The sequence below is a fragment of the Cervus elaphus genome, chromosome 5 (genome assembly GCF_910594005.1).
Source record: "Cervus elaphus chromosome 5, mCerEla1.1, whole genome shotgun sequence".
NCBI lineage: Eukaryota > Metazoa > Chordata > Mammalia > Artiodactyla > Cervidae > Cervus > Cervus elaphus.
The window spans coordinates 18728799-18751318 of NC_057819.1; the positions used below are offsets into that span (position 1 = coordinate 18728799).

General features: G+C 42.6%; 1 protein-coding gene and 1 pseudogene across 1 annotated transcript in view; one reads left to right on the forward strand and one right to left on the reverse strand.

Annotated features, from left to right (window-relative positions):
• The window catches only part of ANAPC5 (anaphase promoting complex subunit 5), a 34335-nt gene that overhangs the window by 6132 nt on the left and 5683 nt on the right, over window positions 1–22520 (reverse strand). Inside the window, exons 5-11 of the mRNA XM_043901892.1 lie at window positions 15023–15089; window positions 12452–12553; window positions 11263–11453; window positions 6946–7027; window positions 6190–6279; window positions 4862–5043; window positions 3178–3313 (exon numbers count right to left, since the gene is read on the reverse strand). Coding sequence (XP_043757827.1) covers window positions 3178–3313; window positions 4862–5043; window positions 6190–6279; window positions 6946–7027; window positions 11263–11453; window positions 12452–12553; window positions 15023–15089 — 850 coding nt within the window. The remainder of the gene's footprint in view (window positions 1–3177; window positions 3314–4861; window positions 5044–6189; window positions 6280–6945; window positions 7028–11262; window positions 11454–12451; window positions 12554–15022; window positions 15090–22520) is intronic.
• On the forward strand, window positions 18191–19810 carry LOC122695645 (annotated as a pseudogene).

Below are 22520 nucleotides of genomic sequence, written 5' to 3' on the forward strand. Positions count from 1 at the left end.
CCTTTCTCCTCCCCTTATGTTTAAGCTTCTTTGCCTACTTGTTTGGTGAAACTGGTTATTTCACTGTATTAATTTTAACTTCTTTAATGACTAGATTGAAGTTTTTTCATGTTTTATAATCATTTATGTTTTTTTCTATGAACACATGTCCATGTCTTTTTCACATTGCTAAATTGCTATTTATCTTATTAACCAAAAAGCTTTCCAATTTATCCCAATCCTTTGATAAAGTAATTTATCTTTAAAAAAAAAATGTTTATTTATTTTGCTGTGCCAGGTCTTAGCTGGGGCACGCAGGATCTTCCATCTTCACTGTGGCATATAGGACCTTTAGTTGCGGCACATGGGATCTAGTTCCCTGACCAGGGATCAAACCTAGGCCCCCTGCGTTGGGAGAACAAAGTCTTAGCCTCTGGACCACCAGGGAAGACCCTGATTAGGTAATGTATCTTCAGTCTATAAAGAAGCTCACGTAAGACCACAAGTGAACTTCTATTTGAGTAGATGAAATGGAAAGTACACTGAATTACAATAGAAGATCATTAATCTTTTTATTTTTGTGATTTTAATTGGCTAATCTTGCCAGTTATTTTCATGACTACCCTACGGAGTTGGGCATGTGGATGTAGACGGCTGTCAAACCTTCAGGCCAAGAAGAAGGAACAGTGCACAATTGGCAACACTCGCCCAAAACATTCCCATCATGACCTGTCACTTCCTGAGGCCGGGAGAGGAACGTGACACAGTGAATCAGAATTACACAGAAAGAGCAAAGGGGGCCAGCTCTCTTAACACCTCCTCTGGGCTGTAGGAGGAAGCTCGCCAACAGCGGCTCAGGCCCCATCACTTCTCTACAGGTTCACCCAAGCTCCAGACAACTACCATATACCAAAGGGCAGCATCCAGTTTATCTGGAGATCAATTTCAGGATACAACTTGAAGCACACACAAAGGAAATAAAAGAGCAAATAGAAACTCGTGATAAAACAGCCTTCTCTGTAGCTGGCCAAGCTTAATTTCATAGGTGTAAATCTAATCTGTGTAATTGAAAATGTGACAGTCATCAGCCCAGTGGGTTTATCTACATGGTCGATGTTCTAACATTAGAGAAGTCTTTCTAAGGCAGGTTGAGGAGCGGTGGGGAAAGGGACTGAATGGAAATAAAGCAGCCACCTTCTTTTAGCTATGCAATTAGAGGCTTCCAATGGAATCAGGCGATGATGAGGGCTTTCACACAAGCCCAGAGATGGAAGCAGGGGCGGGAGATGGAAAGATTAACACAGAATCAAAGAGCGAGATTACTTTTCAAGTCTAACCCCCAGTAAAAATCACAGAACAATTAACAACTGGCCTTGGAGAAAGTGTTAAAGCTAAAGAAGTGAGCCAAGACCAGATTTCTGTCAAGTAGTTCTCCATTCCAGCAGAAAAGAAATAATTTCTACCATACATAACCCAAAAAGGACCAAAGGGAAGTTCTGTTTATTTTTACTTTTTTGGTTGTGCTGCTTGGCTTGCAGGATCTTAGTTCCCTAACCAGGGATTGAACCTGGACACTCGGTAGTGAAATCGTGGACTCCTAAACACTGGACAGCCAAAGAATTCCCTATTTCACTGTTTAAGGCTTGTGAGAAAGGTGCTTCCCAAGTGGCTCAACGGTAAAGAATCCATCCGCCTGCCAATGCGGGAGACGCAGGTTCAATCCCTGGGTTGGGAAGATTTCCTGGAGAAGGAAATGGCAACTCACTCCAGCATTCTTGCCTGGAAAATCTCATGGGCAGAGGAACCTGGGGGGCTACAGTCCATGGGGTCACAAAGAGGCAGACATGACTGAATGACTAAATAACAACAAGAGTAGGGAGAATCCTATGTTAAAGAGTCACCAGGGGACACTTTAAATGGGTGGATTGTGGGGCATGTGAATTACATCTCAATAAAGTTGTGGGGGAAAAAAGTCAACATGAAGCTTATACCAATACCTAACGGAATGCGCCCTGACTCATTTGTTACAAATGCTCCGCTTAACCAAGGCACCAGCAGAGGAAAAGAATCAATGTTAAAGAGGTTCCAGTGCCATTACAAGAAGGAGAAAGTGATTAATGTGCAGCATTCCTGGAGGAAAGCAAACGGCAAGAGCAGCTGGCCTGTTTTGATGTCAGGAAGCATGGGTGATGCTTCCCAGGTACAAGAAGAAAGCAGCTGACGGAGGTGCAGGCAGATGCCATGGCCAGAGTCCATTCACGCTGTTTCCACAGCTAGTTAGAGGATCATAAAATGCTAAAATATGTCCAGTAGAGAGAAGTATTTACAGACTTCTGAAAGGGGAGGAAACCACTCAAGGATCTTCAGGCTGCGGATTAAAGAATATTGAGTGCTGTGATGCAACCTAGCGATCATTATACCACAAAGAGGTGGAGAAAATAATATGATCAAGGAAATGCACTTACAGCAAGGCAGCAGTTAGAGCTGGCTCTAGATAAGAGCGTTCCCCGACCTTTTCTGATGAAAGACGTTTTTGAGCAAAGGGAAAAGAAAGCCAAGAGCAACATGAGCAACCCTTGCATCAATCCCCTATAAAGAGATTTATGTAAAATTACTTGGGCTGTAAGTCAAGGTTACGCCATACTCCCAATGTCTTTCTTTTAAATCAGTAAGCCTTGGGTTGAAGATCTGACACTGACATTCACTGGTCGTGGGTCTGGGACTTCGCTCCTGGGAACTCAGTTTCTCTTCTGTGAAATCGGATGATACCAAAGCTGACCTGATGGAGCTACTGTGAGGGATCTGAATGATCACACATGGAAATCACTGACCACAGAGCCCGGCACAGAACAAATATATGACATACCTTAGCTGTTATCATTTTAGCTGTGTTCTTATTATGTTCTTCCCTTTCCCACAAACACACAGCTCTTCCACCCTAAATTTCAAAGACTCCTTCTTATTCCATCTGCTACCTAGAAATAGCTGATCTCTTAGTCCCCTCCCCGATGCCAGAAGAGGTCCTCAGCTCCACAAACCTTGCAGACTCTATACCCAGTCCATTTCTACTCATGGGATTTCACCCTTTCCGCCACCTCCATCCAACCAGAGCTGTCTGTGCTTTTCTCAAGCACTAGAGGAGAGAAATGGAAGAGCCTGCACTGCTCCGGAAGCACACTGGCCCGGTCACCTGCCTACCTGCTCTGCGTGCAGCTCAGCGAGGTGACAGAGCGCCACAGCAAATGACTCCGTGTTGTTCTGCTGCACGCCTGCGTTCACGGACTCCAGGCTGTTCATGCTCAGCAACATCTGGGCTTGCTGCAGGGCCATAGTGCTGGGGAGGGGACGAAAAGGCATCCCTGTCAGTCAAGAGATCCAGGTGCCCCTCAGCTACACCCTACAGTTACCCCAAGAGGAAATGGAGGAGGTGACGCCTTTCTGCAAGCTCTGGCTCCGTGAGAGTAGCTGTCTCCCAATGCTGGGCCTCCTGTCCTCGGGACAAGGAGAGCAGGAAAGCCTCAAAGGTGTGGCCTCAAAGGAAACACGTGGTGGTTATGACACAACTGGGAGCTCCAAGCTCCAGACCTCCCCCCACCCCCACCTCTAATCTTCCCTGGGGAAACAGCATGTTAATTAGCTTTCACAGTAAATTCAGACCTGATGCCATCTTGGCACCAGCTGCTCTGACAGTGGAAGCAGTGGCCAGTGTCTGCATCTGTTTCACACCACACTGTGCCAAAAATTATTTCAAGTACAAAAACAAGACTGATACAATAGGCACTTCCTTTCATCACTGAATTCCTAGAAACAGCAGATTGTCTAGGTGAGAGGTGAGGTAGCGACAGGGCTTCAGGATTAAAAATCTGGTTCAGAATTTACTTCCAAGCTTGGACATGAACTTGAGCAAACTCTAGGAGAGAGTGGAGGACAGAGGAGCCTGGCGGGCTGCAGTCCACAGGGTCGTAAAGAGTCAGACATGACTTAGCAACTGAACAGCAACAAAGGAGGATAAATGGGAATTACACACCAGGCCGGAGATGGTCCAGAGAACACACCCTGGTTAACAGGGAAGCAGCTTTCATTATGTAACAGCTTTGGGGTTAAGAGGGTGCTCAACTTGAGTGACCCATGGCATCTCAGAGCACAGGGACGTGGTATTTGGAGTCCAAGGACCTCAGTTTGAGTGTGGAGGTCCATGCTTGTTAACTTGTTAACTCATTTGTTATCTGGGGCAGATCAGATGTGTGAACCTTGTCCTGTGCATCCGAGAATGGAGATCACCCCCAGTTACCTCCCAGAGCAGTTGGGAGGAGTAAATAAAAACAGGCAGAGAAGGAGCTTCCCTGGTGATCTAGTGGTTAGGAGTCTGCTTTGCAATGCAGGGGACACCGGTCCAATCCCCGATCATGGAAGATCTCACATGCCTCAGGGCAACTAAGCCTGCGGACCACAACTACAGAGCACAAGTTCTACAGCCCCTGGGCCACAACTACTGAAGCCCGCGTGTCTGAGAACGAGGCCGCACAACAAGAGAAGCCACTGCAATGAGAAGCCTGTGCACCCCAACTAGAGAGTAGGCCTGCCTGCTGCAACTAGAGAAAGCCTGCACGCAGCAACGACGACCCAGTGAAGCCAAAAATAAACTAATTAATTAATTAATTTTAAAAAGAAGTAGATTTAAAAAAAAAATGGGCATAGGAAAAACCTTTGCAAAGTCTGTGTACAAAGTAGAAAATATTTAAAAATTTTAAAGTACTTTCTTTAACCCCCTACAAAAACAACCTCCATCCATTTGGCCCTCACAGCACCAGTCTTCTGGCTTCCGCTCATCTGTAAGAGGACTTGTGTCCTTGCAGCCTTGATGATGGGCTTGAAGACGCACCTACGGCCATAGAGTCTCCAGATGGCTGTCTTCTGGGCGATGCTGATATCGATGAGTTCTGATAGGCTGTGCTTCCAGTGCAGGAGGTCCGAGTCCTTTAGGGCATCCATAAGTTTGTTTGCCGTCTTTCCAGCAAAAGCTCTCTGCTGAACCAGGGACTGTATTCCTAGGGAGGCGAGGTACTAAGGAGACAGACATAGGCACAACTCAAGATAGAGATGACAAGACAGAATTTGTTTTGCTCTTCAGAAAGTTGGGATATTTCAACACGTGCTCAATGACATCACTATTTATAAAGAAAGTACCTGCAGCCTGACCCTAACCCATATGAGAAATGTTCCTGAAAAACTAGAGGATGGAAGAGAAGCTAATGGTACAGTGAGAAGGGCCAGCTCTGAAGTTAAATGGATCTGGACTTAAACACTGCCTCTGCTGCTGACTGTGTGACCTAGGGCCAGTCACTTAGCTTCTTACACAAGCCCATCTGTAAAATGGGCATCAAACCTATCATGCAGACTTATTTTAAGGATTAAAATGACATAGTATATGTCAAACAGTGCTGGGTACATTATGTAGTAGGAGATTAAGGGAAAAAATGCATATTAGGAGCATAACTATTTCTTCATTAATTTCTGGTATAATTTTCAAGGATGAAAGCTCAACTAAAAAAAGTCCACTCAAATCCATAACAAAAATTGTGCTTATAAAGTCTATCTGTTTTTTTTTTTTTGAGACAGAATAAGGTTCTTAGAGCAATAGCAATCTAGATTCTACAGTCATTACAACTTCATGTGTAGGACTTGTGCCCTTTCAATGCCCCTCAGTATCTGTCATTGGAGAATATAGGTTTACTGGTTTGTGGCTTTGTTTAGTACTTAAAACAAGGATCAGCAAATTTGTTCTATAAAGGACCAGAGAGTAAATAATTTAGGGTTTGCAGGCCACATTTGGTTTATGCCACATATCCTTCTTTGTTTTTTCCCCCCAACTATTTAAAAATGTAAAACCCATTCTTAGCTTGAGGGCCATACAGAAGCAGGCAGAGAGCCAGGTTTGGCCTGTAGGCTATAGAGTTTGCCAGTCACTGGTTTTCTTTCTTAAAAATTTTCTAAATAAAGATGTGGTAGCTTAGTGTTGATCAATACACTAAACAAAGATCTCATCAAATTGATAAATGGAACTTTCACGGATGTTATTAGGATAAGAGGAGGAGAGGGAAATCTATTCAAAGAATTTAGTGGTTTAATTAATAATTAAGGTCACATGAAACTACCAAGAATAAAACTACCCTAATTGTTTAAATAATCTCATAGAAAGATGAGCCTTACTGGTAACCCAAAATGTACAGCCTTCTTCACAGAATGTTCCAGCAGAACATAGCTATCAGATCTCTTCTGTCCCAGCACGTAAAGCCAGCTCTGGCAAGAGAAGTCATCAAAATGTATCAAAACAACGATAATGGCTAATGTTCTACTGAAAGCATCAGCATGGTTATAAGAACAAATTAACAAGGGACAAAATAAGCCCTCTAAAACACACTTTCACAAATTATGAACTGAAATGAAACCCATCTAACACATTAAAACCATCAGACTGAAATAAACAAGCCATTTATCTTCTTCACCTCTGAGAGCCGTGAGTGGCAAATGTTCCAGAAAAAAAAAGACATGAGGCCTGTGGAAGCCTTGGAAGTGAGAAAGTGAAATTCTCAGGTGGTTGCTGAACTGGGTTCTACTTGTTTGATGATGTGCTTGGTGATGACGCTTTGACAGCACAAGCTCTTATCCAGTTACCAGGTGCTGCAGACACATTTCCTTCATGCCAGTGTCTAGTGTGACAGTTTTGCATGGCAAGCTGCATTTAAATTTGTAGACAAGAAATGCCCCCAAACAAAATGGACATCAAGAATTAAGAAAGATAAATACAGCTGGGTTGCTTTTCCTGAATCCCCCTGACCATCTAACTAGTTTACCATCACCACTGAGGACCTTCCAACTGCAAAACAACCTAATTCATATGGGGCCTTTCAGATGCCGACAACCCAACCCACAGGCAGAACTTCCAAGACAGGAGGGTGGCCTCACCAAGCAATGCTGGAGACACACGTGATCGTTGGACTCCTGGGCAATCCTAATCGCCTCCTGCAGGGCAAGCTCTGCCTGTTGACTAACGACAGACTGAACATTAATAACTCATTAACAACCGCAAACATGTGTAAGCAACGGTAACAGGAAGTCATCTGTATGGTAATTCACCAGCGTGCAGGCCTCTGGGTTGGAAGTTGAAACTGTGGGCTTAGTCCTCACAGACACCCCCATCCCAGAAGCAAAAGAAACAGTTACAATAGAGACACAGAACATGTCCCTTCTAAGGTGGAGTTCTACTAAAAGGGATCTGAAGTACTGGTTTTCCCTATCTCAGCTCCTAAGATTTTTTTTTTTTAGTTGTCTAATGCTGAGGGCTTCCTAGGTGGCTTAGCATTAAAAGAATCCTCCTAAAAAAATTAAAAAATAAAAATAAAAGAATCCTCCTGCCAATGCAGGAGATGCAAGAGACGCAGGTTCAATCCCTGAATTGGGAAGATCCAATGGAGAAGAAAATGTCAACCTGCTCCAGTATTCTTGCCTGGGAAATCCCATGGACAGAGGAGCCTGGGGTGCTACAGTCCATGGCGTCGCAAGAGTTGGACACAATTGAGTGACTAAGTGCATGAACATGTGCACACGTGTGTGCGCGCACACACACACACTCTGCCGAGGGGAGGGACAAGGAGAGGATGTAAGGTTTTACTTTTCATCACCTTCCTTTCGGCATTATTTGAAAAATTTTGTGAACTATGGTATTTGATACTTTTATAAATTTTTTCAAAACTAGTTTTGAAAAGTATTTGGAAGATTTTCACTTCTGAGATTTCTTTTTTCTGCTCATGTGGCTCCTCTCCAACTGGGATGTCTCCCCTAACCTTGCAACTTCTGTGGAAATTCAGTCAACTATTCTTGGCCCCACTGAGCCTTCACTTCTGAAAAAGCCCATAGAAAAAGTATCTACTTGCAGTACTTAATTAAATATTAATACTATTTTGTATCACCCTCTATTTAATGTTAGTTTTATTTCTTTAACCTGCAGGGGGCACCAGCAATGTCTTAAACTTGGGGTTCCCCAGTGGCAAGTCACAAAAATTCTGTAAATGCTGGGTCACTGAGATCTCAAAATAGAATCAGAAATTCTATGGGTATCACTTATGTAGGGAAAATTTTATGCAAAATTTTCTTTCAACAAGAGCAATATTAATTTTATTAATTTTAACTGGGAGAGCTGAATTCTTCCTCAATACTACCTGTTTGGATAAAGACACATTTTTACCTATTTTATATTTCTTTTAAATCCCTTTTAATGCTTAGATGCACCAGAATATAAGCTATTTGAAGGCAGGAAGCACATCTTCACACAGAGGCCCCTTATATATACCAGTCGATGTAACTTTGTTGAACATCTGATGACCAAATAAATTATGTTTAGAAAAAGTCTTCTGGGAGAATTGTACAGATAGGATGCTAAAACAGAACTAAAGAAAGATTATTTTTCCCAGACAGGAAGAAAAAGTAGATTACCAACACAGAAACTTCAAAGTTTCTGGCAAATCCTTGAAGAATCAATGGTTTTCCATTGCTGCTAATCAGAAAAGCCTCTGATAAAAATTTTCATTAAATAGCAAGAAGCAAACTGGTTGAAATATTTGAAACATGCTGGCTGTCATACTGTTTGCAAAATGCCAGAGCAGAAAGATCTGCAGCCTCTAACAACTACTTCCTATGTCATTCAGAGTAAACGCCAATGTCCTTAGTTGGGCCTGCTGCTAAGTCGCTTCAGTCGTGTCCGACTCTGCGAGACCCCATAGACAGCAGCCCACCAGGCTCCTCTGTCTCTGGGATTCTCCAGGCCTACAGGACCCTAAATGCTCTGACCTCTGCCACTTCTATGACCTCATTCTCCTCTACTCCCCCCTTACTTACGTCATTCTGACCGTAAGTCATTCTGTCATTGTTCCTCTTCAAACATGCCAAGTAAATCCTGCCTCAGGGCCTTTGTACTTGCTGTCCTAGGTGATATGAATACTCTTTCTCCAGATACACACACAGATTACTCACTGCCTCAAATCCTTTAAATCTCTATTCAAATATTAACAAAGGTTGAAGATTAAGACCTGTGCAATTATCTGGAAGAAGAGTGTTACTTATGAAAATAATAACACTTATCATCTCTCTTTAATCCCTTATCCTGATCTATCACTACCTGATAAATTACGTTTAGTGTTATTTATTATTTATTTCTCCCATTGCAAGCTCCATGAGAACAGAGCACATTTTTTTTCCCACTGCTGTATCCTCAGCACCTAGAACAATGCCTAGTACATAACAGACACTCAAAAAGTAACTATAAAGATTTTTAAGAAATTATCACAATCCTATTAGCTCAGTGACAGTTATACAGTCTCATAGCTCCAGGACTAAAAATAAAGAAGCCTGGAGTTGAGTAAATCAGAAATTAACTAGTAATTAATTCCGTACAGTTAGCTGCCTATCCATTGATAATATTGCAAACATGGAGAAATTCTATACATCAACAGACTAATTATTTGTATCTACCAGACTATACACAAACTTCCAAATGCAAGGGCAAGCTGTGTGTAACACAGAAACAGGTTATTGGCAAATATTCAAATGATGTTGCTATTTATTACGAGTACGTAAAACATGAAAGGCTGTGATCAAAGAGGTTACTAAAGCTGGGCAGACAAAAAGAAGTTGATTCTTAGAACATGGAATCTCACAAAATCATGGAGTTCAGAGTAGCCTTAAACATTTTTTGGTTCAAGTATCAATCTGAGGCTTGAATTCTCTGAATGTCACCCCCGCTGCACACCTTAGCACTCTGCTGACACTTTTCTCAGAAGGTTCTATACAAAGAAATCTCCTCCTCATAAACAGCAAAACTGTTCTGCCCTTTAACTGGCACTTACCAGCTCTCAATCTCCTCTAGTAGTCACACCCTTGATCAATCTAAGTACTTTTCACACTACCTTCACTACAGAAAGATGTCAAATACACGCTTGGCTAAACTGTTTCTTTTCCAGGCTACACAGTCTCACATCCTTCCCACACTATTTACATGGAATGGCTTTGAATGCCTCCAGTGAGACTGTCCCCCAGGCAAGCTCCAGCTTGTCTAAGTCCCTTTGAAAATGTGACAATCAGAAGTTAATAGAATTTCCTTATTGTTGCCTGGGCCATAGAGCAAGGTGTAGAAGTCTCAGTTCTTGAACTTTGGACACTACACTTCTAGAAATACACTCTAGTCTCGACTCAAAGATGCCTGTGTCAGAAACCAATTTTTCTTAAATGGGAAAAAGCCACAGGAAGGCGGAGAGACTCTATCAGTTAGTAATTTCCTACCTTTTCACCATTATTCACGTTATTTCATTATTTTCAAAATAGATCCCATATTTTGAAAGACTTTACCCTGTTAACTCTATTTACTAAATATTAATAAAATAACTGATCAATTTCCTATTTTTATTTATTAAAATCATAGGCATACCTTAATAATGGCATAAGTCAGTGTCACCTAACTGAGCCCCCTGAATTCCAACCAAAAACACAAACGTGACTTTCGGCAAGCCACATAGTCTTTTGTCAAATAAAGGCACAGCTTCCTTTTGGCTTTTTCAAATACTGAAAATAACTTTTACATACGCATTATTTCCTCTGAAAAATCCTGTTGGGAATCTCTGGCCTAATGACCTAATTTCCTTTTAATTCAGTGCCGGTTGTTCTTAGAAGTAATGCAAGAGGCCAAGCACTTAGACGGCAATGCTAAATAGTGACTCCAGGGGGCAGACTCTTTAGGCAGAGGGTTTCATCATCTTCTGTTCAGTGCAAAAAGCTTCCTTCTTTGCAAGTTATTGACAAGGTCAGGTTGAACAATCTCTTTTTCTCTTTTCTTCCCCTTCCTCCTCCTTTTTAAAAAATATACAGCATATTTTTTAAGCTTTTTATTTTATATTGGAGTAGAGTTGATTAACAATGTTGTGTTAGTTTCAGCGTACAGCAAAGTGATTTGGTTATACATCTATTAAATACATGTATCTGTTCTTTTTCAAACTATTTTCCCATTTAGATTATTATGTAATATTGAACAGATCCTTTGCTACGCAGTAGGTCCTTGCTGGTTATCTATTTTAAATATAAAAACAGTGTGTGCACGTCAATCCCTACCCCCCACCCTTAACCATGAAGTTCATTCTCTAAGTCAAATACAGCCTATTTTTAAAAACACATCTCAATTAACATTTGAGAGATAATTTCTTCAATTTCTACATAGACAAAAGTTTATACACTTACTAGTGACCAAAGCGGCAGTGCAGGGCGGCCAGGTTTAGAGCCGCGTATCTCAGGCTCCGGCCATAGCCCTCTTCCCCGTTACTTTTGCTTTCGGCTCCAGTAAGAATCAGGCGGTCAAAATAATGAAGGAGGCTGTGTGTTGAACTGAAAACGTCTTGAACTCGGAGGTTGTTTAAGTAGCTGAGGTAGTGCTAAAAGGAGGAACATTCAACATATTTTAAATGTTCTGTTCCTCTTGTGTCAGATTAATTCAGAGAGGTCCACTGGCTGTAGACATCCACGTATCCCCTACCCTCCTAAGTCACAGTTTAGCTTAATCTCTTCCCCACAGGCAGAATAAAATAGACTTAAGGTACATTAGCTGGTTTCTTCCCCAGAATGTGTCCCCAAACAAAAAAAAAGGGAATTCCACCAGCATGGGTGTCAGAGTTTTGTCCTAAATATTCATCCATGGTTATATTAGGATCCATGGATTATACATGAGGATTGAGGGGGAATCACCTAGCTTGGGTATTAAGGAATTGGGTAAGTATTAAAAAAAAAAAAAAAGGTCTTAAAACCTGAATTCATACAAATATAAAACCAATTTTTCTAAATGTCCAAGTTAAAACCCAGTGAGACTTTTACTAGTTTATTAGTTTTAGAAGTTAATTATCTTCTATTTTGACACTATTTTCATTTTGTTTGGTTCACTGAATTAAAACTCCCTCCAGCAGGCAGATCCCAGTTACTAAGGAGCAAAGCAGATGTATTTCTATACGTGGATAAAGTCAGATGGCAAAACCCAGGTGCTATTAAGAAAGTTCTCAGGATAAAAATTCAATAAAGAATAGAATTATTTTAACTTAAAAAATATATAAGACAACAACAACAAAAACATTTACAAAAGAGGAGAAAAGAATTTTGGGGCCTCAAACTTAAAAAAAACAAATCAGTCTGTCATCTCCTTCATCTCCTGTCCATAATTCACAACATCAGAGAGATGATGAATGAAAGAGAACATCAATAGATTGAAGAAATCCCTCCTGGGCCCCGGGGTTGGGGAGGAGCCTAGGCTAAGTCAATTACGTGCCAACCGCAGGATTTCCTTCCAAGAACCCAGGTCAGCGGGCCAATCCACATTTACTCAACTATTCAACAGTCTTGTCCCTGCTTTCTAATTTAGGAACAGATTCTGGAAGAGGCTCACCGCTTCAGCAAAATCAGGATTAAATTTCAACAAGTTGTTCAACTCTTTCTGCAAAGAAGCTGGAGTGAGGGCCTTGGTCTCATCATTCTTCAACAAAGAAGCCTGAAAGTTAAAAATGACAACTCTCAGTAGGAAGAAATGGCCAATAAACATATGGACACATATACTAAATAGCATCACCTGCTTACTTTCTTTTCTGCACCTACACTTTCCTCTTTTTTAAAAAAAACAATTTTATTCATTTCTTTATTTTTGGCTGTGCTGGGTCTTCGTTGCTGTGCGGGCTTTTCTCTAGTTGCAGCAAGGGGGGGGTACTCTAGCTGCGGTGCACAGGCTTCTCGTTCCAGTGGCTTCTCTTGTCACAGAGCGCAGGTTCTAGGGCACTTCAGCAGTTGCAGCACATGAGCTCAGTGGTTATGGCTCCCGGCCTCTAGAGCACAGGCTCAATGGTTATGGCACATGGGCCGAGTTGCTCCCCACCAAGTGGGATCTTCCTGGACTAGGGATCAAACCTGTGTCTCCTGCATTGGCAGGCGGATTCTTTACCACTGAGCCACCAAGAAAGCTCCTACACTCTCCTCTTGACCTTGCAGAACACTGTTTCCTCTTCCTGGAATTACGTGTCTCGCAACCACCAACCCCACCCACATACTCTTGCATGCAAACGCCTGCTCGGCCTTCAGGGCCCAGTTTAGATTTCAGCCACCTGCTTCTCCCATAAGCACCTACATGCTCCTATAAGCCCCCTGCACTAACCCTTCCTGCAGTACTTACTACATTATATTAAAAGTGCTAGCTGACCCCAACCCCAGACTGTAAGTGCCTTCAAGGCAGGAAGTATGTATTCATAGTCTGGCAGAGAGCCTTCTGGCACACACTTGCCCTTCTCCTGGTTATCTGTTTCATATGGACGTTACCAGCAACGATTATATAAAATACATAGAAAACTACTTCTAAATTAATGATTAGTACTTAACTGGGTTATAGACGCTTCAATTTTACCTAGACAAACTTTTCTTTGAGTAACAATAATTTCTAACTCTATTTTAATTCATTGTAGCATTATAGAAGATTCCAAAAATATGAAAAAGCATATAGAAGAAAACAGAAAAGCACACAGAAAATCATCTGTTACTCCTCCATCCAGAAATAACACCATTTTTATGTCAGTGTATCCTATTCCAGTCTTTTTTCTATGTGTGTGTATATGTATGTGTGTTTGTGTGTGTATGTGCTTATACATATACACTGGTGGGCTGCCGTCTATGGGGCCGCAGAGTCGGATACGACTGAAGTGACAGCAGCAGAGGCAGCATGCACACCTTTTTAACAAAGTTAGAATATATCATTTTACTATCTGCCCTTTTCACTTAATAATATACATTTGTCTCATCATCAACTGGTCTTTGAAAATACCATTTTTAAAGCAAAAGTATCAACTCTTTGTCATATGTATTGCAAATCCTTTTCCCATTTTGTTGTTTGACTTTTAATTTTGTCAGAACATGTACTAACATGCAGACATTTTTCATTTTTATGTTGAAAAAAATCAAATGATCTCCCACATGTTTTCTTCCACAGTTTTTATGTTTAGAAAGCTCCCCACCCAGAGATCAGTTAAAAGTTACTATGGAGTTCCTTCTAGTCTAATTATAACTTTAAATGTTTACAGCGAAGCCTTTAATCCACCTGGAAAGTACTGAGGTGCAAAGATGAGGTGAGGGTCCAGCTTTATTTTCTCCTCTACAGGTAACCAATTGTCTAGATGGGTTTTTCTAATCTGTCTAAAATTCATTTGCAGGGGTGACTCTATTATCTGCATCTAGATCTAAACATTACATCTTCTGGCAGAAAGAAAATTAATAATAAAATTAGAGTAAACTTAAAAATAGAGCAAAAATCAAAATTCTTTGCTGAAAACAACATGAAAGAAAAACGTTCAGCCTATATTACCAAATAAAAAAAATTCTAAAGTAGGTTCGAAAACACCAGTAAGAAATGTCTGAGCTAAAGTGTACTGGTGTTCGCAACTTGAAATGTATCCAAAAAATAAGATGAAATGGTGACTAGATGGGTTGATATATGATAAACAGAGCAAAATATTAATTGTAGGACCCAGATGATGGGGATGTGGGTATTTGCCGTACAATGCTTTCCAATTTTATTTCTGCTTAAAAATGTCCTTGATGAAAAGTTGGGAAAAGGGTAGTAAGTCTTCCAAATCACGTTTTGGGGCTGAGTTAGTCAGACACCATTACTAAATGAACATGCATTACGACTCTAATAGAGAAATAAAATCACATACAAAATAGGGAGGGACATATAGCTACAGTTGCATTGTTAGTGAAGAAAAAAGGACCAAGAGTAAGAATAATGCCACTTTACTAATAAACCTACTCACATAACAAACATATGTCATGACAGGAGACAGTGAAGGACAGAGAAGGCTGGCGTGCCGTAGTCCATGGGGTCACAAAGAATCGGACATGACTGAGCAACGGAACAGCAACAACAAATAATGTCACAGAATTAAAAAGAAAAAAATTATGACAAATCACAGAACCAACTTACCTGTTGAGAAAGAAAAAATTCTGCTTGTTTTTGGGACAGAGGCCCACTGCAAGATACCTCTTCTTCTCTGGAAAAAAAATTAAGTAAAAACAATACAGAATTACACAATAGTGAAAATGGTAATGCTTACAAAGTAAAATAGATTCTTCATCAGAAAAGCTTAAAAACTTTTAAAATTAATTCTCTCTTCTCAGGAATGATGCTGAATGACCTGATAAAGTTTACACAATTTAATAAGCAGATCTCAACTCTATACAGCCTCCAGCATGACCTTTCTAAAATGCAAGTCTAGGGACTTCCCTGGTGGTCCAGTGGTTAAGATTCTGCTTCCAATGCAAGGGATGATGGTTGGATCCCTGGTCAGGGAACCAGGATCCCACATGCCGCAAGTATATCATCCCTGATTTAAAACCCCTCTGGGGAATCCCATTACCTTCCAGAATAAAGCCCACATTGCTTAGCAGGGCAGGTGTAACACTTCCTGAGTGGTCCTACCTCTCTCTTCTGCCTTCTCATCTACACCCCAGCCCTGATGAACTCCTTACAATTTCCTATCATGCCAAGATGCACACCTGCCACTTCCTTGACCTGCAATGCCCATTTTTCTATCTACTGTTGGACTGTTGCACCATCCATCATTCAAGAATACCTGAAGTGCCATATCCTCCAAGAATCACTCCTGACATCTCTCATTTGAGCTCCCACTGTCTCCCAGAAACATGGGTCACAGCATCTACTACCATCACACTGGCTGTTCTTATATTCGTACATCAACACCCAGGCGCACAACGGGCACTCAGAGTTTGGGAGATAAATGAATAATTTCACACGCCTCACTACAGATATAAGACAGTGCTGTGCTCAAGAATAAGAAAAAGAGGATTCATCTAAGAAATAACCATTTGCCTAGAAGCTGAGATTACACAGAACAAATAAACAAGATATATACTGATAAAAATCTAAACTTGAGAAATCTATGCATGCACAGTCTTATTTTTGAGAACAGGGTATGAATAATACCCTTTTGCCACATGACTCTGAAGAAATGCCTTCTCTATACAGGATTATAATAAATATAAAAATTAATATTTACTCAACAATATCTCTATAAGCACTCTAATACAGCAGTTCTCAAACTGTTTCATGCAAACAATATGGAAATGGGTATTCTAAAAGAAAAAAAAATGCTGCTGAGCTTAAATCACTTGGGGACAGCTGTATACCCTCTCCTCCTTGGAGATTCAAGTCACATATTAAATAAATCCAACAGAGAGACACTTTATTCACTTTTGTTTAATGCACCATTTACCAAACTCATCTGAACGAGGAATTCTTTCCTCACATCTATCAAGAAGGGCTAGCATCCCATAGAAAATACTCTGGGAAAAGCTGCTCTAATATTCTCTTGGTTTCACAAGGCAGCAAGTATATCAGATTCTGCAGGTATCAGAGATGCCCAGAACCAGCCCTGACCTGGTACAACAAAGATCACTGAAACAACAGTGACCTAGAGGGAAGTGGAAAGAAAATTCCTAGGCCAGGTTCTCAGAAAAGAGTGAAGTGTCTGGGCAATAAGATGCCCTTTTCTCTTAACATATCCCTCAAAGAAAGTAAGCCCAAGTCTTGAAATAAATACGGTAGTACACAAAAAGGCTAGAGGACAATGAGGATTTGTATGAAATGGGATACACTGCTCCCGGCCCACCCTCCTCTGAGGTCCATGATGCTCACCGTCACCAGATGCTTTATTTACTTAACCCTTTCCCCAAAAAAAGATTTGAGGTAGTTTATAATAAAGGACACAAGAACAATAAGCATTAATAAAATAGAACCAAAATCACACAAAGCAAAAAAGCTACAAATAAAGGCAATTAGATTTACTATAAATAAAGATCAAGTTTGGCCTTGGACACAACTGAGCGACTTCACTTTCACTTTTCACAACAGTGAAAAGTTGGCAACAGTGGCCAACGTGAACAAGGCTGGGAAAAGCAAGTGAGAATACCACCACCCAAACCATCCTTTTACTGACTCCTGTGCTTCCTCAGGGCCTCAAATACATGCCAGAGAAAGTAACTCTTAACAAGCCACAAAGGTATTCAGTTTAGGAAGGGTGTTATTCATTTAGGAAAAGGATTCAAATAAATTTGTTTATGAATCCAATTACCAGCTGAGACAGAATTTTAGACTTACAAGTGGCTGTATATCAAAGGCATTTAACCTGGGCCTATGAAGGGCTTTAGGAGCCCATGAACCTTGTAAAACTGCAAGCAAAACACATATTTTTAATGCAAGGATAGTACATGGCATTCATCTGATTTTCAAAAGGACTCTGGAAACTACTCTAAAGTGCCTAAATCACCCACTATAATTGAAATTTTAAAAATACAACAGGATTAAACCATCAACAAATGGGGCCAGGGGCACACATAAAACACAAGTCTAGGTCCCTGAAAATACAATGTCTTTATGGGCTCATGGTCTTGGTGAAGGCTAAGTCCAGCCCATGTGGCATGATGGCAGTAAACAATATGAATGAATGAATATTATCTCTGCATTAGAAACGGGAGAAACCACTCCACTTGGAGTAGTGAGGACTTTAAAAGTGGGGAAGGAGTGGAGAAATGATGAGGATGGAAGAAGGCATTCTAGGAAAGGAAAACAAAAGATGCAGAATGGGAAAACGCCCGGCCTCTTGGAGGGATACGAGCAGAGTTGCACGGCTGGGGTAAAGGACCCATGTTGAGGAACAGAAATTGAGGTCAGAAAGGGCAACTGGGGAACACCTCAGACACCAGGCTGGGAGACTCTGTCTCTGGAGATTTCTGAGCAGGGTAGCGACAAAAGCAGGGGAGGGGAGGGACTGAGACAGGGAACAGTTTCAAAACACCCAAGGAGGCCATGAGGACCTGAACGCTTGGAGGGATGTGACCGGAGGGGTGACCTAGCCCCTCCTCCTGGCCTCATGTGCTCAGGCCACACTGTCCTCCTTCCGTCCCTCCAGTATGCCAGCTTGTCCTGTCTTGGGAGCTGTGAGTCTGCATGTGCTCCGACAACTCTTCTCAGGGCTGGTTCCTCTGTCAGCAAGCTCCCAGTCTTAAAGGGCCGTTTCCTGACAGCATCCCACAGTTACTCTGTATCCTGGAGCACTAGGTGTTCCTTTCCCGCATGGCAGGCTCTGAAGTTACATTACTTGTTAACGTAGTTACCTCTCGATTCCCGTCTCACCCTCCCCAGCCAGGTAAACTCCACGAGGACCGGGACTTTCTCCTCCGGGCTGACAGCGCAGCACCTAACATGGTACCTGGCGCACCAGAAGCACTGAATAAGCATTTGTTGAATAAATTAATGAAGTTGGGAGATTTTTATTAAATCATTGACAAATGAAGAAACACCAAAGACTTCCTACTTTTGATAGAAATTTTTGTTAGTTAAAAGGGACTTTTGGGGCTTCCTTGGTGGTTCAATGGTGAAGAACCAGCCTGCCAGCCCCTTTCACCCCTGGTCCTTCAGCCCTCCTCCCACAGAAGCTATGCAGCTAAGGGAAGAGCTACCCCCTAGCCAAATCCTGGAGGTTTACTCTGCCTGGCCACCCAAGCCAGTTCACCTGGATTTTCCCAAGCTCCCACGAATCTTCTGAGATCCACCTGCATTTTAGGCTTAGGGCATGTCTAGGGAAGAAGGTAGGCTTCTGGGTGCAAAGACTAACCAGAGGCTTCAGCCCTCCCTTCGCTCTGTTCTGGAGAAACTCAACCTCCATTCCTATTCCTCTACACAAAATCTCCAGGAAATAGAATCGGCAAAAGCCAGTGAGCCTAATGCCATTCTAATTCTTTTCTGGAGTGAAAATGGTTCTTCCTCTCTCAAGCCTGGGAATAAAGGCTCTTAAGTTGTTAGTTCCTCAAATTAAAGGCCACAGACCCTTCTGGGCCCTTGGTGTGCTCCCCGTGGGAGGGCAGTTCTGTTCCCTGTAACCTTTACCTAGCCACACCAGGTAAAGTCCACACCAGGAGAGCCCCCCCCAGGGGAGGAGGACAGTTCTGGGGGTACCCCGTTCAGTTGGCACCAGTGCAAATAGAGAGGCAGCCGCTCCCCCTGAGGCAGCACTGGCCTGCCTGGCCATGGACCCAGCCATCCTGCTGATTATGGTGGGCATCCTCATGCTCCTGCTCACCTTCTGCGGCTGCATCAGATGATCTCTCTGTGAGAACATCTCCTGCAGACGTTCTCCCTCTGTCTCACCGTCGTGTTCCTGCTACAGCTGGCAGCTGGGGTCCTGGGCTTCATCTTCTCAGACAAGGTGCGGGGCAAAGTGAGTGAGATTATCAATAATGCCATCGTGCACTACCGAGATGACTTGGACCTCCAGAACCTCATAGATTTTTGGCCAGGAGGAGTTCAGCTGCTATGGAGGGATTTCCTACGACTGGCCCCTGAACATGTACTTCAACTGTTCAGAAGACAACCCCAGCCGTGAGCACTGTTCTGGGTCTTACTCCTATTGCTTGCCTACCCCCCAACCAGGCAGTGATCAACACCATGTGTGGCTAAGGTACACAGGCCTTTGACTACTTGGAAGCTAGTCAAGTCATCTGCACCCATGGCTGTATTGACAGATTGGTCAACTGGATACAAAGCAACCTCTTCATACTTGGTGGTGTAGCACTGGGTCTGGCCATCCCGCAGCTGGTGGAAATCCTGTTGTTCATGAACCTTGTGAGTCAGATCAAAGATCAGATCAAACTACAGCTTTACAACCAGCAGCAGCAGGCGGACTCATGGTACTGAAGATCCATCCTGCACCTCCTCGGTAGGGCAGCAGGCGAGCCTCATCAGCCGACAGCAGTGGTCACAGCTGCCGGCACCCAGTGGAGAATGGATTTCAGGCCCGAAAGCCACAGCACAGTGGGAGGAAGCAAACTCCACAGACAGCAGGAGGCAGGGTGCACAGGTGGCTCGAGTCTGAGAAGGATGTGCCTCCTCTCCCCATCCCAGCTCTCAGCATTGTTATTTCGTATTCTCTCTAACCTCAATAATTTGGGTTCACGTTTCTGTTTTATCTGGGCAGAGATGCTTGAGCAACAGCAATTGAAAAAAAAAAAAAGAATCCACCTGCCAATGCAGGAGACATAGGTTTGATCCCTGGTCCAGGAAGATCCCACATACCACGGAGCAATTAAGCCTGTGTATCACAACTACTGAGCCTGTGCTCTAGAGCCCAGGAGCCATAACTACCGAAGCCCTCGGGCCCTGGAGCCTGTGCTCTGCAACAACAGAAGCCACTGCTATGAGAAGCCCATGCAAAGCAACTAGAGAGTAGGCCCCCCCACCCCCACTCTCTGCAGCTAGAGAAAGTCCATGTAGCACTGAAGACCCAGCGCAGCAAAAAATAAATAAATAATTTTTTTTTTAAAAAGGACCTTTGTTAGGTCCTTTTTGGAGCACAGAGAAGATGTAGTTCCAGTGACTAATAGCCTCTGCTGCAAACCCACATGGTATAACCCTATAAGCCTCCTCTCTTACTGCAGGAAACAAATACTGCCCCGTAGCAACAATAAGCAAAAGAAAAGCTGAAGCTAAGTGTCAGTCTGCACGTTCTTCTGTAATGGGACTTTTTTTTTTTTTTTTTTTGCCACACTGTGCAGCTTGTGGGATCTTTAGTTTTCCCAACCAGTGACCGCACCGAGTACTAACAACTGGACCACCAGGGAACTCCCTAGAATAACATTTAAATACATTTCTTCTATTTCAGTGATGAAATTCAGTTTACTGAATGCATACTATTTTCTGAAACCATACAGCTTAACATTAGACATACTGTTACATTACACACAAATGAATTCTTAGAATAGGATCGAAACAATGTAGTTAGACCTAAGTAAATCAGACTAATTTAGGACAAAGTCAAACCTAATTAAGAAAAGTCTGCATTTCAACATTTCTGAAGAATTGACATTCTCCTACTTTAAAAGCATATAAAGTAGCTAGGACTAGGACAGAGATCACATTTTTTCCTGGAAGCTTCTTAAAAGAGACATTTCAAGAAGAATAGCACATATTTGTCCAACGTTTACTGTATATCAGGCACAGTTCTGAACATTTTATACAGATTTATCATTTAATTCTCACAACAACCCTCTGAGGAGGTGATACAAGCCCCATTTTGCAGGTGAGAAATCTGAGGTACAGAGAAGGTGATCTGCCCAAGAGAGGGAGTGGAGGAGCCAGAATTCAAATCCAGGGGTCTGACTCCAGAGCCAGACTCAACTCTACAAGGTACAACCTTTCCACTCCACGAGAAGCATTGTGAGCAAGTCTGAGTTTTTCCAAGTACTCACTGGTACTATAATCTTCCTGCTCCCAGTGTGTGCTGAACAAATCACATAACCATACAAAGGCCACTCCTAGGAACTGCAGGGAAATATTCTCTGGCTATACCCCCCAGCCCCCAAGGGGGTCAGCCAGCCTACACAGGGTAGGTGGGACTTGCTTCTCTCAGAGCTCTGAATACACTGTTACTTGGCATTGTCTGTTTCCATGTCAGTCTTCCTCCCCAGTCCGTGAGCTCCTTGAAATCAGGAAATATGAAACACCACACACACACACACGTTTTTCCCTCCAAACACAAGTGGTCTATTTGGGAGGTGATCCCAGGTAACAGCTGGGAAGAGGGGACGTGAAACAGCAAAGGGAAGGGAGTCAACACAAAGTGTTTTATGGGGCTAGTTACCAGTGTGGGCAATGGATGACATGTTCTGATTCCCTCATTTGACATGTCTCATTGGATGACATGTTCTGATTCTCATTTGTCCAACACGTATTCAGACACTGCAGGCGAAGCACTAAGGAAAAGGAGGTGACATATAACAGAGAAGGAGGGTCTTAACTGTTGATGGAGTACAAAGGCAAATATAAATGAGTAAGTAAATAAATGCAAAAGGTTGCTTACTGAGGAGAGTTTTGAAGGAAATAAAGAAGATGGAAGTACTTAGGATGGAGGTTACTTCACACACGTAGTCAGGGAAGGCCTGTGTGAGGCCATGGGAGCTGAATGGTGAAAGGAAGCGAGGGAGGTGAGAAGCCAGGGAGAGTAAACCAGGCACCCTGAGGCAGAGCCTGGCTGGGCGTATTCAAGAAACTGAAATCAAGCCAGAGCCATTAGACTCTGACAGTGAAGGGAGAGGCAGGAAAAAGAGGTAAGGAAGATGACAGGGGCCAGATCAGACAGGTACCAAGGCCCCAGTACCTCCGATTTCTGTCTAAATTCCATGGACAGTCAAGGAGGGTTTGGGGCATAAGAACACGTAGTGTGATTTACATCCGTGATGGTTCCCTTGGATGTTGCAGGCAAAACTGAGAGTAAGGAGACAAGAGTGGAGGCAGGGAAAACAGCCAGGAGGTTGGAGCAGTCATCCAGGAAAGAGACCAGGTACTGAGACCATCGGGGAAGCAGGGGCAACGGAAAGAAGTGAACTGATTCCAAACATACTGTGGAGGA